The sequence below is a fragment of the Schistocerca piceifrons genome, chromosome 2, assembly GCF_021461385.2.
Source record: "Schistocerca piceifrons isolate TAMUIC-IGC-003096 chromosome 2, iqSchPice1.1, whole genome shotgun sequence".
Classification (NCBI taxonomy): domain Eukaryota; kingdom Metazoa; phylum Arthropoda; class Insecta; order Orthoptera; family Acrididae; genus Schistocerca; species Schistocerca piceifrons.
The window spans coordinates 805,479,500-805,492,770 of NC_060139.1; the positions used below are offsets into that span (position 1 = coordinate 805,479,500).

The 13,271-nt window shown below is 38.8% G+C and overlaps 1 protein-coding gene across 3 annotated transcripts in view; it reads right to left on the bottom strand.

Annotated features, from left to right (window-relative positions):
• Positions 1-3,152: 3,152 nt before the first annotated feature.
• LOC124777031 (androgen-dependent TFPI-regulating protein-like) overlaps positions 3,153-13,271 on the bottom strand; it is a 51,039-nt gene continuing 40,920 nt past the window's right edge. For all 3 annotated transcript variants that reach the window (XM_047252290.1, XM_047252288.1, XM_047252289.1), the window contains 2 exons: positions 3,553-3,704; positions 3,153-3,447 (listed from right to left, as the gene is read on the bottom strand). In XM_047252290.1, coding sequence (XP_047108246.1) covers positions 3,389-3,447; positions 3,553-3,704 — 211 coding nt within the window. In that variant the 3' untranslated portion in view covers positions 3,153-3,388. The remainder of the gene's footprint in view (positions 3,448-3,552; positions 3,705-13,271) is intronic.

The window sequence follows — 13,271 nt, forward strand, 5'->3', positions numbered from 1 at the left end:
CTAAGGTCTCATCAATACATAGCAGGGGCTAGGTATCAGGTGTGGTAACCTGGTTTACTGCCCTCATATCGACACATATACAATAGGTTTTCTTCCCGTTGATTGATTATTTTTAGGCCCAATGTTGATGGGACTCAACCATGGACTTGCAGAGAGTGGAAATATCCCTGCAGCCAGCTGCTGTTGAATAGTATCTCCAGCAACAGACTGTAGGTGGTATGGTAGTCAATATCTTTCCTGCATGATTGGTGTTCCATCTCCCATGGATTGGTGTTCCATCTCCCATGGGAATTTCATGTTGTATGATGCTGGTAGCTGGCAAACACTGTCTTTACTCGAACAACCACCCATATTCCTCTAAAGCTGGGTGTGAAAGACTTTGCTCTGATTCCCAAAAATGTGCCAACTACTTCTTCAACGGATCCCTTAATGAAGGTCCTATCATGCAAACCTTCCTCACAGGTAATTGCTTCTTTTTCTTTCTTTTAACCTGTTTTAGCTTTGCTACTTTGGTTTCTATAACCTCCTCAGCACTGGCCAAAATTGTATCACATGGTTTCTATACCCCATTGACCAAATTACCAACACACACAGGTATTTGAAACCTATTCCCCTTAATCTTGTGATGTGGGTTCCCCTTCACAAGTTCCTCACGATTGTGATGCACATCCACTGCTCAAATAATGTATGGAATCACTTAATTGAACAGTGCATGTTTTATAATCTATCACAGCCTGTTAGCATTTTAGGAAATCATTTCTTAATACAACATCAAAGTCCTATCCACGTTTCCTTACTACTTCCATACCAAAGGACATACTTTTTACCTACAATGTGCAGATCTGTTGTACAGGTGCCTGCAGGTATAATTATCTTGTCTCCAAGTCCATTTATATTGTAGTGAGGCAGTTTTAGTATATGCTTGTCATTATTAGAAACAAAAAGGACACTAATCTGAGCTCTGATATCCACAAGAATTTTGATGGTCTTCCCTCTGAGCTTGCCCTCTAAAACCAAACAGTATGGTTGAGCTTTCCATATCTCTGGTAATTTGTGTCATTAATGAACACATGTCACACTTCACTAGTATGTGTGAGGGTGGATACAAATCTTCCCACTTCCTTGTGTAATAGAGAAAGTCTAACTGCCTCATACGAGGAAGTGGAGGAGGCTACCTTTACCTCACTCCATATTTGTGGATTGATTCCATGTATGAATACATCAATAGCTCTCGCTTCAGCTTCCTCAATTAACACTTTGTTAGGTGTATTGTCTCTTCTTAGGGTGTAGGTGTAAAAAGATACTCTCCTAATTCTGTCTGCAAAGCCCTCCCTGCTTTTCTGCCTAAGGGTGGACAACTGATCAGTTAATAGCTTACCCCATCCATTCATTACAGAGTAGTGCTCTGCTAAGCCTTTCCCAAGAATTCAAAAGTGGGTGCTTCCCAAAACTGACTCAATATAAGTTCACTCATCACCTGGAAGCTTCAGCTTGGTGACATTTAACAAAAAATGATCTGGGTGTGCACATGTACAGCCCACGGCACTGATGTTTTGGAAAAATGTTGATACATTTTCGCCTGGCTTTCAAGCAATAGGAGGAACAAAAGTTACGGCTATATCTAGTATTAGTTTTTCAGGTTCAGCCTTAGGGGCCCTTGAAGGGCCTAGAGTTGCCACATTTTTGGCAGCTCTTTTTTGACATTCACAAGTTATCACATTAAGCCATTCCTATAACAATGTTTTTTCAAGTGCAAGGGTGCTTATCTGCTGTTACAGAAAAGTAATTCAATCAAGCTCTTCTGTGGCCACAGTTGCAGCATCAGGAACTGATTTGCTCCTCTCCACTGGTTGGCAAGATTGTAAATCAGGCATGGTTACAAAACTGGGATTGAGACCAAATAGTTGCACACAAAAAGAGGTCTCACTCTATTCTAGGTGACAAAAAGATCCCTTGGAAGAAGTTCACCAGAGTTGTCAACTAGCAGAATATGCTGCAGCAACACTACTTACATCACACAGAAGTGGTGGTGATGGTGGGAGCAGAAGAGGCGGTGGTGGCAGCGACCTCAGCAGTGACACGGGAGCAGTGTTGCTGGTAGCATTGGCAGCAGTGGTACGAGAGGCGGAGACAGCATTGGAGGTGGCCTGAGGAAGTTCGTTGTGCTTACAGCAGTCCAGCAACTGCCAGTAGCTAAAACTCTGCTTGGCTTGGACAGTGGTGGCACGTAGATTACAGCCTGGTCAGTAGCATTACTTAGCCACCCCAGCTGATGTAACCCATGGCAAGGTATGGCCGGGCACATATGTGTCTACCAGCACATGTGACTGGACAGGAAAAGGTTGAGTAGACCTAACGGTGGTGGTCCCATTACAGGACACCACTCGTACTTGCCATGATGGGTTAAGGAGTGTAAGTGGATGTACAGGGCTGATCCTGTTCACTGTAGCATTTACAGGTAGAATGAAGAAGAGAGTTGCCAAAAAAATAGAAATTTGTTCTCTTTCTCCTATTCTAAAGGGGAACATGCTCATAAGTCACCATTTTGCATGTGTAGTACTGCAAGTAAGAAACGAACAAAGGGATATAGGTCTTAAACTGTTTTAGCTACTCTTCAATGCTGGCCATGGACCAACAATCTACAATACTTACATTTTATAGTATTAAATTTTATAACTGGGACATTCTTTTATGGATATCCTGCATAAAATAAAGAGCAAGTGTGAATATTGAAAGGTAGACAGTGTTAGAGAGAAATGTTGCACTTGGTAAAAAAATGTCTATAAAACACAACTCAAGGAAATTCAATTAATTTAACAATTTAAATATTAATGTAAAGGCATATTGCATTGACCATAGCTTTTACATACTTACTTCAGCAAGTTAAAAGTAAATGTTTCTGTGTATGTAATGAAAAATGAATAATTTGCAATACGTTGAGTGTCACTTAAAATAGCATTTGAATATTTATCTAAGGATTCACTGAGAAAACTTTACAAGAAAATGTAAAATGAAAATTACTTGACTTGTAAATATTTCCATCTTTTTGTATGGAGAAGTAGTATGTCCTGATAGACATGTGTCCAATATCTAACTATTTCAGTTGTATGTGCAATATTTGTTGGATAGAATAAAAACACTATACAAACAAGTCTATGAAAGAAAACTGTTGTATCTCTTATTTCCACCACTCCACATTTGTACAATCATAACATAAGTTGCTTCTTAAATCCAATAAAATCCACAACAATAACAGCAAGGATACCTTAAGAATTAACAATCTAATCACATATTAAATCTGAAATATCAGAAATGGAAATGGTCAATTTCTGCTACAATTTTGTGTCATTTTTAAAGTTGTTTCAATAATAAAATTGTGTTTGGAACTCTATCTGTCTTTCTTTTGTTTTGACAAATCCTTTGCTTTCATCTTCTGTATTTCATGGCCTGCAAACAACGTGCAAGTTATTCTCAACATAGTTTATAGGTTACTTATATAAAGAAAATGTAGACATTATTAGCATAGTTATGGTAAACAAGCTGGATAGTTACCCCATATTTGCGAATTCAGATATTCACCAAAAAAAGACATCAGTATGCATGCTATAAATGTTACAGCTGATAAAGAAATACGCTGGGTCCAGTCCAAAACTCCATATATTGGATAGAGCCATGTTCCATCATAGTAGTATGTAGAGTAAAAGCTGAAATTTTGAAAGAGATATGTGTATTGTCCCTGCATAAGTAATTATTTATTAGAGATAATTTTTCCTGAGAATATTGCATAGCCATGTTCTCATACAAACTGGAACACCATAAGCATGCAAATGCAAATGCAAATGGCTGATAAGCCACAAATATGTCTTACTGAATTTAAATATTTGTTGTAAACCTAAAAAATGATTCAGATAAGAACACACCACTGGTAAAGATAGCACCAAGTTTAGCTTTTACTATAGGTTTCATCATTCACACCTAAGCACAAAGGATGTTGGAGCATTCAGTGATCAAAAAAAGATTTTCATTACAAAAAAGTGATGAATTTGTTAAAGGTTTCACTTCAGCACAATGCATCATACTACAATATACACTGACGAGCCAAAACATTATGATCACTGCACACCATGATGTTGAATAGCTCCTGGTGGTGTTCTGGGCACATGACCTAGTAAGGAAAGAATTTAAGTGGCAGAGAGATGAATGGGCAGTCTTTATAGTGAATATATGGGCCAAAATGCAGAAATTTACTGATATAAGTGGTTTTGACAAAGGGCACATTGTTGTGGCTTTGCAGCTGGAAATGAGAACCTCTCAAATGGAAATCTTGTTCACTTTTTGTATACTACTGTCATGAGCACCTATGGAAAGTGGTTGGAAGGTGGTGGTATAATGCATAGGCTGTATGATGCTGGACATCCACATCTCATCACAAAACATAGAGATTGGAGGTCCAGAATTGTGTAATCCAGGATAGACAGTGATCTGGGGCAGATCTGACAACAGAGTACAATGCTGCAATGTGAACTGCACTACAGATGCAGGCTGTTGAGAGCAAAATTATTCTATTGGGTGCATTGCATTGGGCTTCTATGGTACCTATGGTAGTACTCGATGATGCCATGACAGCAGTGAACTATACGAACATTATTGTGGACAACATGAATCCCTTCATGGTTGAAGTCTTCTCTAATGGCATGACATCTTCCTGCAGGATAACTCTGTGTGACACAAGGCCAGTATCATGCTGCAGTGGTTAGAGGAGCATGACAGTGAATTCATAGTGATATCTTAGACAGCAAACGCTCCTGATCTGTACCCGTTGGAACACATATCGGGTGCCAGCTGCATGCCGACAAACCACCGTCCTGTAATTTGCAGGAATTTAGTTACCTGTGAGTAAACATCTGGTGCCATATACTTCTGGAAACTTATCAAGAACTTGTAGGATCCATACCAAGCAGAATTGATACTGTACTGTGTTTTAAAAGTGGACCAATACACTTTTAAATGCGTGGTCATTATGTTTGGTAATATGACATACAACTTTGTAATTTGCAAGTACGAAGGCTGTTCTAAAATTCTCGAATATTCATAATTTTGCACCAATGGTGTGTTGGAGCGAAATTCATTTGGCATCCCTGCACGTGCCTGTATTTAATGTGTAACTGCTGGAAGCTTCATTGTTGTATATCTGTTAGTTACTGTTCAGTAGAATGTTGTGTCACATAGTTTGCAAATTTCAAGATGGCGGAGTTAGAGACGCAATGCATCTGCATTAAATTTTGCGTGGACTCAACAAAACTTTCACAGAGACACACCAAATGATGCAGGAAGCATATGGTGATGAGTGCTGTGCTTAAATTGTACTTGGTGTTATGAATGGCTCACATGGTTTAAAAATGGCAGGACAGAAGTTAAAGATGAATCCCATTCATGACACCCTTCGACATCTGCTGATGATGCTCATGCCAGGAACGTTAACAGAATTGTGCATGTCAATCAAAGACTGACTGTCCAAGAGATTGCAGAAGAATATTTCAGTTGGATCACATCATGAAATCCTGTCACGGCATTATGGAATACATTGTGTTGCTGCCAAGTTCATTCCACAGCTCACGAGACCTCCACCTCACAATCTGTGAAGACCTTTTTGATCATGCAAATGAGAACAAGACCTTCCTTAAGAGAGTCATGACTGGTGATGAGACATGGGTCTACAGTTATGATGTTGAGGCTAATGTTCAGTCTTCACAATGGGTCACGAAAGGTTCTCCAAGACCAATAATAGCTCATTGTGTCAGGTAAATGGCAAAGCCATGCTGATAGTTTTCTTTGACACTGAAGGATTAATTCATCATGAATTCATGCCATAGAGAGAAACTGTTAATCGATTGTCTATCTGGATGTGTTGCAAAGTCTGTGAGAAAATCTGAGAAGGAAACAGTCTGAAATGTGGTGAGACAATTTATGGCTCTGGCATCATAATAATGGACCCACAGATTCATCCCTGTTGGTGCATGACTATTACACAAGAAACAAAATTGCTCTACTGTATCATCACCTATACTCTCCAGATCTGGCCCCTGTAGACTTTTTTTTATTTCCAAAGTTGGAAACCCTATTGAAACGACAAAGATTTGCTAGACAAGAAAAAAGAAAATTCATAGACGGTGCTTCTTACTATCCAGTAAGAGGCATGCCAAGACTGCTTCTGGAAGTGGAAATGGCACTGGGAGCAGTGTATCAATTGTGGAGGTGAGTATTTGAAGGAGACCATGCACAACAACCAAAAGGTAGGTGTAAAAAAATTTGTGGCAAAGTTCCAGAATTTTTTGAACAGACCTCGTATGTGACTAACAGTCTGCAAAAGGCGACTTTACTAAAAACTGTGGAAAAAGTGGGGGGTGGAGGGGGGCGGCAGTGTAGGAGAGGACAGCCCTTAATCAAAGTTTGGTGATGTTTAACAGGATCAATCAGAGTAGATCCCAGCTATTAATCCAGGCATTCATACCATGAGAGCTGCTTACCAACATGCATTGCAAACAGTACAGTGAGTAAAAGCCTGCAACTTTCAAGACTTAAATCAAATAGAACTCACATAAAAACTGACTGACTGCTAAATCACAATACTGACTTGAGGTCTTTGCTGCCACATGGTCTGCAAGTGAAATGGTCTTGTTGACCTCAGACTCATGGGTTTAAAAGATCTCAGTTTTGTACTGAGAGTGCTGTGAACATAGCTCTGCTCAGACTCAAAAATACATTCTTGTCAGACTAAATGCTTGGGGCCCTGACACACAAATTTATCATAGATGTAATGCTATATTCTAGTTCTTGGAACATCCATGTTTCATCCAGGTGGATGAATATTAGAAAAACAGACTGTGGATGCAAGTGGTTCACATTTTCTTTCTTGTAGTTGGTGTAGAGAAGCACCTATAACATAGTCCAAGCATCAAAAATAAAAATTAAGGGAAGAACTGTTGAGGGATGAGTAAGCTGGGTTGCATTAGCTACTTCTTCTTGGAGTTTTTGCACAAGTTAAACAAAGGACTTTTGATTTCTGCAGTCTGTGGCAACAGACACCTGTAGAACTTTACCAGTCCTCAAAAATGGTGTAGTTCTGCTACTGTTTTAGAATGAGGGTGTCTTTGATTATTTTCACTTCTTCTTCTAATGGTGAAACTCCTTGATGTGACACAGGATAACCCACAAATCATATCTCTTTCTCTTCAAAAATCCATTTTCCCACCTTCATCTTAAGGTGATATTTATCCAGCCATTGAAGAAGCTTTTGCAAATGTATTATATGTTCTTCATCTGATGCTGAAGCAATGAGAATATCATCTACATTGAAAATAAAATAAAATAAAATGAAATGTTGCAACACCGTGAAGGATCTGTGCAATGTAAATGAAAGTAGGTAATCATCTAAAGGATGATGTTTATTCAAATTTCACTTCAGTCACATAAAGAGTGGTGCTAGTAGAGCCACTATGAGGATGCAAACCAGGTTTGCTTTAAATATGCACTGTAATGGAAATGGAAGAGGATGTAGATGAAGATGAAATGGGAGATATGATACCAATTTAATATTGGAGGGTAGCGTGGAGGGTAAAAATCGTAGAGGGAGACCAAGAGATGAATACACTAAACAGATTCAGAAGGATGTAGGTTGCAGTAGGTACTGGGAGATGAAGAAGCTTGCACAGGATAGAGTAGCATGGAGAGCTGCATCAAACCAGTCTCAGGACTGAAGACCAGAACAACAAAACAACAACATGCACTGTAACAGTCATGAGCGTTAGTTACCTTTGAGACTGGGTGTGGTGAGTTGACGTTAGTCAGGAATGCCTTTAAGGTGAGAAAGATGCCATTATTAACACCTCACTGAGGTTGAACAAGGTCATGTAATAAGGCTATGAGAAGCTGGATGTTCTTTCTGTGATACTACAGAAAGACTTAGCAGAAATGTAGCCACTGTACATGATTACCGTATTTACTCAAATCTATGCCGCACTCGAATCTAAGCCGCACCTGAAAAATGAGACTCGAAATCAAGAAAAAAAAAAAAATTTCCCGAATGTAAGCCGCACCTGAAATTTGAGACTCGAAATTCAAGGGGAGAGAAAAGTTTTAGGCCGCACCTCCAAATCAAAACAAAGTTGGTCCATTGTAATATGAGACACTTTAGGTCGAATGAATGACGATACATCTACAGTAGGTTCGAGTCGTAAGCTTAGCAGTTATGCTTTACTAGGTAGCCATTGCTATGCGTCACGCGCTCCGTCCGTATTTATACGGGTACCTTTCCTTTTTCACGTGCTTCGTCTGGTTTGAATTGATTGCTTATTTTGCTTTGATCTGGTAAGTGCCGTTCTCTTTGTTATTGGTGTTTACGTCACTCCAAGCTGTAAATGCATTACTGTACTGTGTCGTGAATTCTTTGTCGCATTCTGATGATGAGTGTTTACGGCCTGTCCCCGCTCGCGGCATGGCTTGTTTTTGTGCGCGCTACCGTCGCTTACGATAAAAAAAGAGGAATCGTTTCATTAGCAAAACAATGGCAAGAGACTGCTATTTGTTGTTACTTACACTGCTGCTTTCTTTGATAATGATCAACAAGAACCAAGTAATAGACTCCTTTTGTTAGAAGACGTTCTGAACGAGAGTTTAGCGAAAATTTTTCTCCGTTTGAAAATCTTTGCAGACGCCTCTTTAGTACATTACATTCTGCACAGAAATTAGAGTCATCTTAGATTTAAAAATCTAGTCAATTGCCGTGCTTCGTTTCTGACTGTATCACTATTAGGCGTAAGAATAATACGAATATAAACATGACATGCTATGTATATTCTTCCGCGTTTGCTGTAGTCTCACCCTAGTTTCGTAGTTTATTAGGCAGATAGGATTTAAATGAGATAGTAGCAAACACGAAAGGATACACGGTAAAATGTTTATATTCGTCTTGTTCTTATGGCGAAGAGAATACTGTATGTGATTCACAGTTCATAAAAGTTCCTATTAGCAATCATCTCTTCTCACAGGCAGTAAAAAATTCAGAACGTAGAGTTGGCCGCATTGACAAACATCCCAAACAGTCTTGCCAGTCGGATTTTCGTAGTACATTGAAATGCTGTTACATTCGAAGATGAACAATACGGAATTTGTATTTACTTCGTTGGATAATGTATAAAATGCAGTGATCGAAACTCGGGACGGAGAAGATGGCTCGTCTTCCACCTGTTTTTTCAATTTATTTTCTGACGCGGTGTTTTTGGCACTAGTATTTATCTTTGTGCCTGCAAATCATACCTATGCAGCGCTACATATATTCGACGGCAGAAGTTAGTTGAGGTGGCACCTACCAACATTTTTCAGAACTTCCGCTTACTTTGCACTCGATTCTAAGCCGCAGGCGGTTTTTTGGATTACAAAATCAGGAAAAATGTGCGGCTTAGATTCGAGTAAATACGGTACTGGCAGCAGTGGTCACAAGAATGTATGGTTACAAGAAGCCTGGGCACAACCAAGAGGGAAGACCATCACGTTTGATGTATGGTGTGATGCCTGTAATATTTCTTGTCATACAACAGCAGAAGCTAACTTCAATATAAATAATGAGCTACCCAAATTCATTAAGAGGCTCAATAATTTAGATGACAAATATGCATCTATATTTCAAACACCTTATGAGTGTCAGGAATGCAGCACACAAGACATACAAAGGACATCTAATCTCTCATAATCATGTCACATACAAGTAAATACACAAATGAGTCAGTCAATCTGTGAAGAATGCAAAGCTCAGAAATGCCCACTAGCTAACGGAGGACTTTCACAGACCTGACATCCTATAGAAAAATCCATGAGGTTTAGGAACAGGCAAACCCAAATCTTCAGCTGAACTTTTAGTTCCTATTGAGGATCTAAAAGAGTACTTTACCACATCGGTTTCTTTACTTGACCACTGCACAAGTGCATAAATCATCACTTCCTTTAAAGTATCACTGGGTGGTATAAATGAAAATTTTTTTCTGCAGACGGTATGCCCTAACATGGTCTGGAGGTTAATTGTGCAAATTCGTTTGGCAGCTGCAGGTCACAGTAATAAACAACACAAATGATCGGTTTTCTTTTCTATCCTATACTGCCCAAAATAAAGGATGTTTTTAAGTAATCTCTGACCTCCAGCTTCTTTCCAAGCAGAGATTCATAAAAACATTACCCAAGATGGAATCTGCCAAACAGCCATCCAACTACAGGCCCATTTTCATTTTATCAGCACTATCCAAGGCTTCAGAATACATAGTTTACAAACAGCTTACTAATTATTTAACATTAAATGAACTTTTCATGGAATGCCAGTCCAATTTTTGGCAAAATCACAGCACAATAATTGCTCTCATAAAAGTGACTGACAAACTGAAACAAGCTATGGATAAATAACAGGTGACTATTGCGTGCTTTTTGGATTCCAGCAAAGCTTTTGACACTCTCAACTTGGACACTCTACTTGATAAACTTCCAAACCAAAATTTTTCTCAAGTGTTGTGCAGTGGTTCCACTCATACCCTACATGTTGCCAACAGTGTGTAATGATTGGAACAAAAAGGTGACAATGGAGGGATGTAGGATCAGGGGTCCCACAGGGATCAGTACTGGGTCCATTACTCTTCTCATTATATGTTAATGATGTGTCAACTATTCTCTCCCACTTCAAATACCACCTATACACTGATGACATTTGGTTATATCTAAATGCAAGTCCAGGATGTAAATGCTGATTTACTTGCCCTACAGTGTGGACACATACTTTAGGTTTGAAACTTAACGTATCTAAAATACATGCAAAATTAGTCACTGACAAAAGACTTATTATCCCTCAGTTCAGAGAATTTCTTACATCATTAATCCTAGTTTGCACAGAAATAAACTTTTCTTCTTGTGTAAAGACCCTGGGAACAATTCTGGAGCATCATTTATACTGGGCTGGACTGGACTTGACTTCACTCACTACAGAAACAGAAAAAAGCATTTCCTTTCAGTCTTAAAAAGAAGTTCATTGAATCACTAATACTCCCCATATTTGATTAAGGTGATGTCATTTTCCAAGGACTTTCATATAAGCTCACACAGACTTGAACTGTTGATGAATGCTTGTGTATGATACACTGCAGCATATGGTTTTTTGACTATATGACACCAGCCGATGAACGGTTATAATACCTATGCCGTTAAACATAGAGACTATTGTTCTCTATGTTTGCTCTATCAACTTCTACATCGTTGCACTCACTCTTATTTTCCCTCAAATATTACTCTACTATCTGAACAACACAGCAGAGATACTTGGTCTCAACAAACTAAAATTCCCCCTGTACCACCGCATAGCACTGCCATGTTTTTTAAATTATTTTCTGTATCAGGAACCTGACTTTGGAACCCTCTTCCTCAAAATATCAGAAAAATTAAATATCTTCCAAACTTCAAAACTGCTAACAGCCCACCTTCTGTCACAATAGCCATATCTCCTACAGTCTGTGCAGTTCATTCTTGTAAGTCCCATTTGCCAAGAACTTTTCCCTACCCTTTGTTGGCAGAGTTCTTCTATTTATATTTTTCTTTTTCATAACAGCCATTGTCATCGTTATTTCGTTCTTCCCCTCTTCCTTTATCCATTCTGCTTCTGATAATTCTAAACTTGGCTTCAATGCTAATCTAATTTATATCACTCTAAATGCCCATTACTATTATTATTATTACTATTATTCTTTTTGTTATTGGGAAGGTTTTGTAATTCCTCGTCACTTGTAAGAGAGGCCTTAAGACTCTAATCTGCTTACACTAGATATGCAATAAATAAATAAATGGCTCAAAAAACTGGCACTACTAATTTGCTAGTAAACATTTGCAAGAAGAAATAGTGTTGTAAATCTGTGTCAAAGACCTATTTCCAGGTTCAGTAGGTGTTCACCATATGTGTGTACTGCAGCATTGTTTGCAGTGCAAAGCTACCACCTCTGAATGTTTTTGTGATCCAATGCTGTTGCTGGAAGTACAGAAATGTCTACCCCAGAGATGACCAAATATCAATGATACGTGTTGCAATCCATAATGAACAGGCAGTGAGATGATTCAGCCTCCTCACTCTGTGCCACGCTGAGCATGTCGCACAGCAAGTCACATACTAGATTTCCTTCTGAGTGTTAGCAAATTGTTGAGAAATAAATGAACATGGCAATGTGCACTTCTCTGCAGTCTGTTTGAAATTATAATGATACCAGCACGTAGAATGTTTCTGAGCAAGTTACAGTGATTTTGTTTTGATATGCTTGCTGATCATGTCCCAGTTTGTAGTTCCTAAATCTGTGTCACTGGTTCCAAAAGCTGTTCCTCCAGTTGGAAAATTCTGTCATTTTGATTATATACAGACTGACTGGGCATTGCGATCCCTACAATTTTGTCAGCCATAAAAGGCACTGTTTCAAGATTTTCACCTCGACAAACCACAGGTATAGGATGCACATTGGGTGATAGTTATGGAAGAAATATATTTCTTAAAAAAAAAATCATAGGTTGCTTGCATTCCTGCAGGAGCCCACATCTCCCTGAGTAAAATAGATGGCTTGTTGTCTCCTAGATCTTCTTCTGTTAGCATTTTTTTTTAAATTTGTGTGACTGATTCTTGTAATTCTCAAGTATAGCATTTTTGAAGTTTGTACATGAAATCTGAAATTAGCTCAGCAGCTTCACTATCAAACAGTCCTAAAACATAATGTTACTTTGTCCTCAAGTTGCTAATTTCTGTGGTAGCAGATTAGGACTACATTTGCAAAAACCATACCTTTATAGTTTTTCACCAGGAATGAAGTATTTTCACTGCCATATGTGATATTTCTGGACTGGTGTCATTCAGTGGTGAGTTTCCCATGGAAAAACATATTTAAATTGCCAAAGCAAAACTGTAATAATGATTGGAGTGATTCTTCTATATTCACAATCATATCAGGGCCACAAGTTGTTGGTTCTACTAAAAGTAATTATTTATTTAGCACAACGCAATGGAAACTGCCATGGATGCACACCCACCCACCCACCCACACACACACACACACACACACACACACACACACACACACACCACACACACAGAGAGAGAGAGAGAGAGAGAGAGAGAGAGAGAGACAGAGAGAGAGAGAGAGAGAGAGAGAGAGATAACTTACTTTTTGCTGTGTCCATTACAGCCACATTACCAATGAAATCTCACC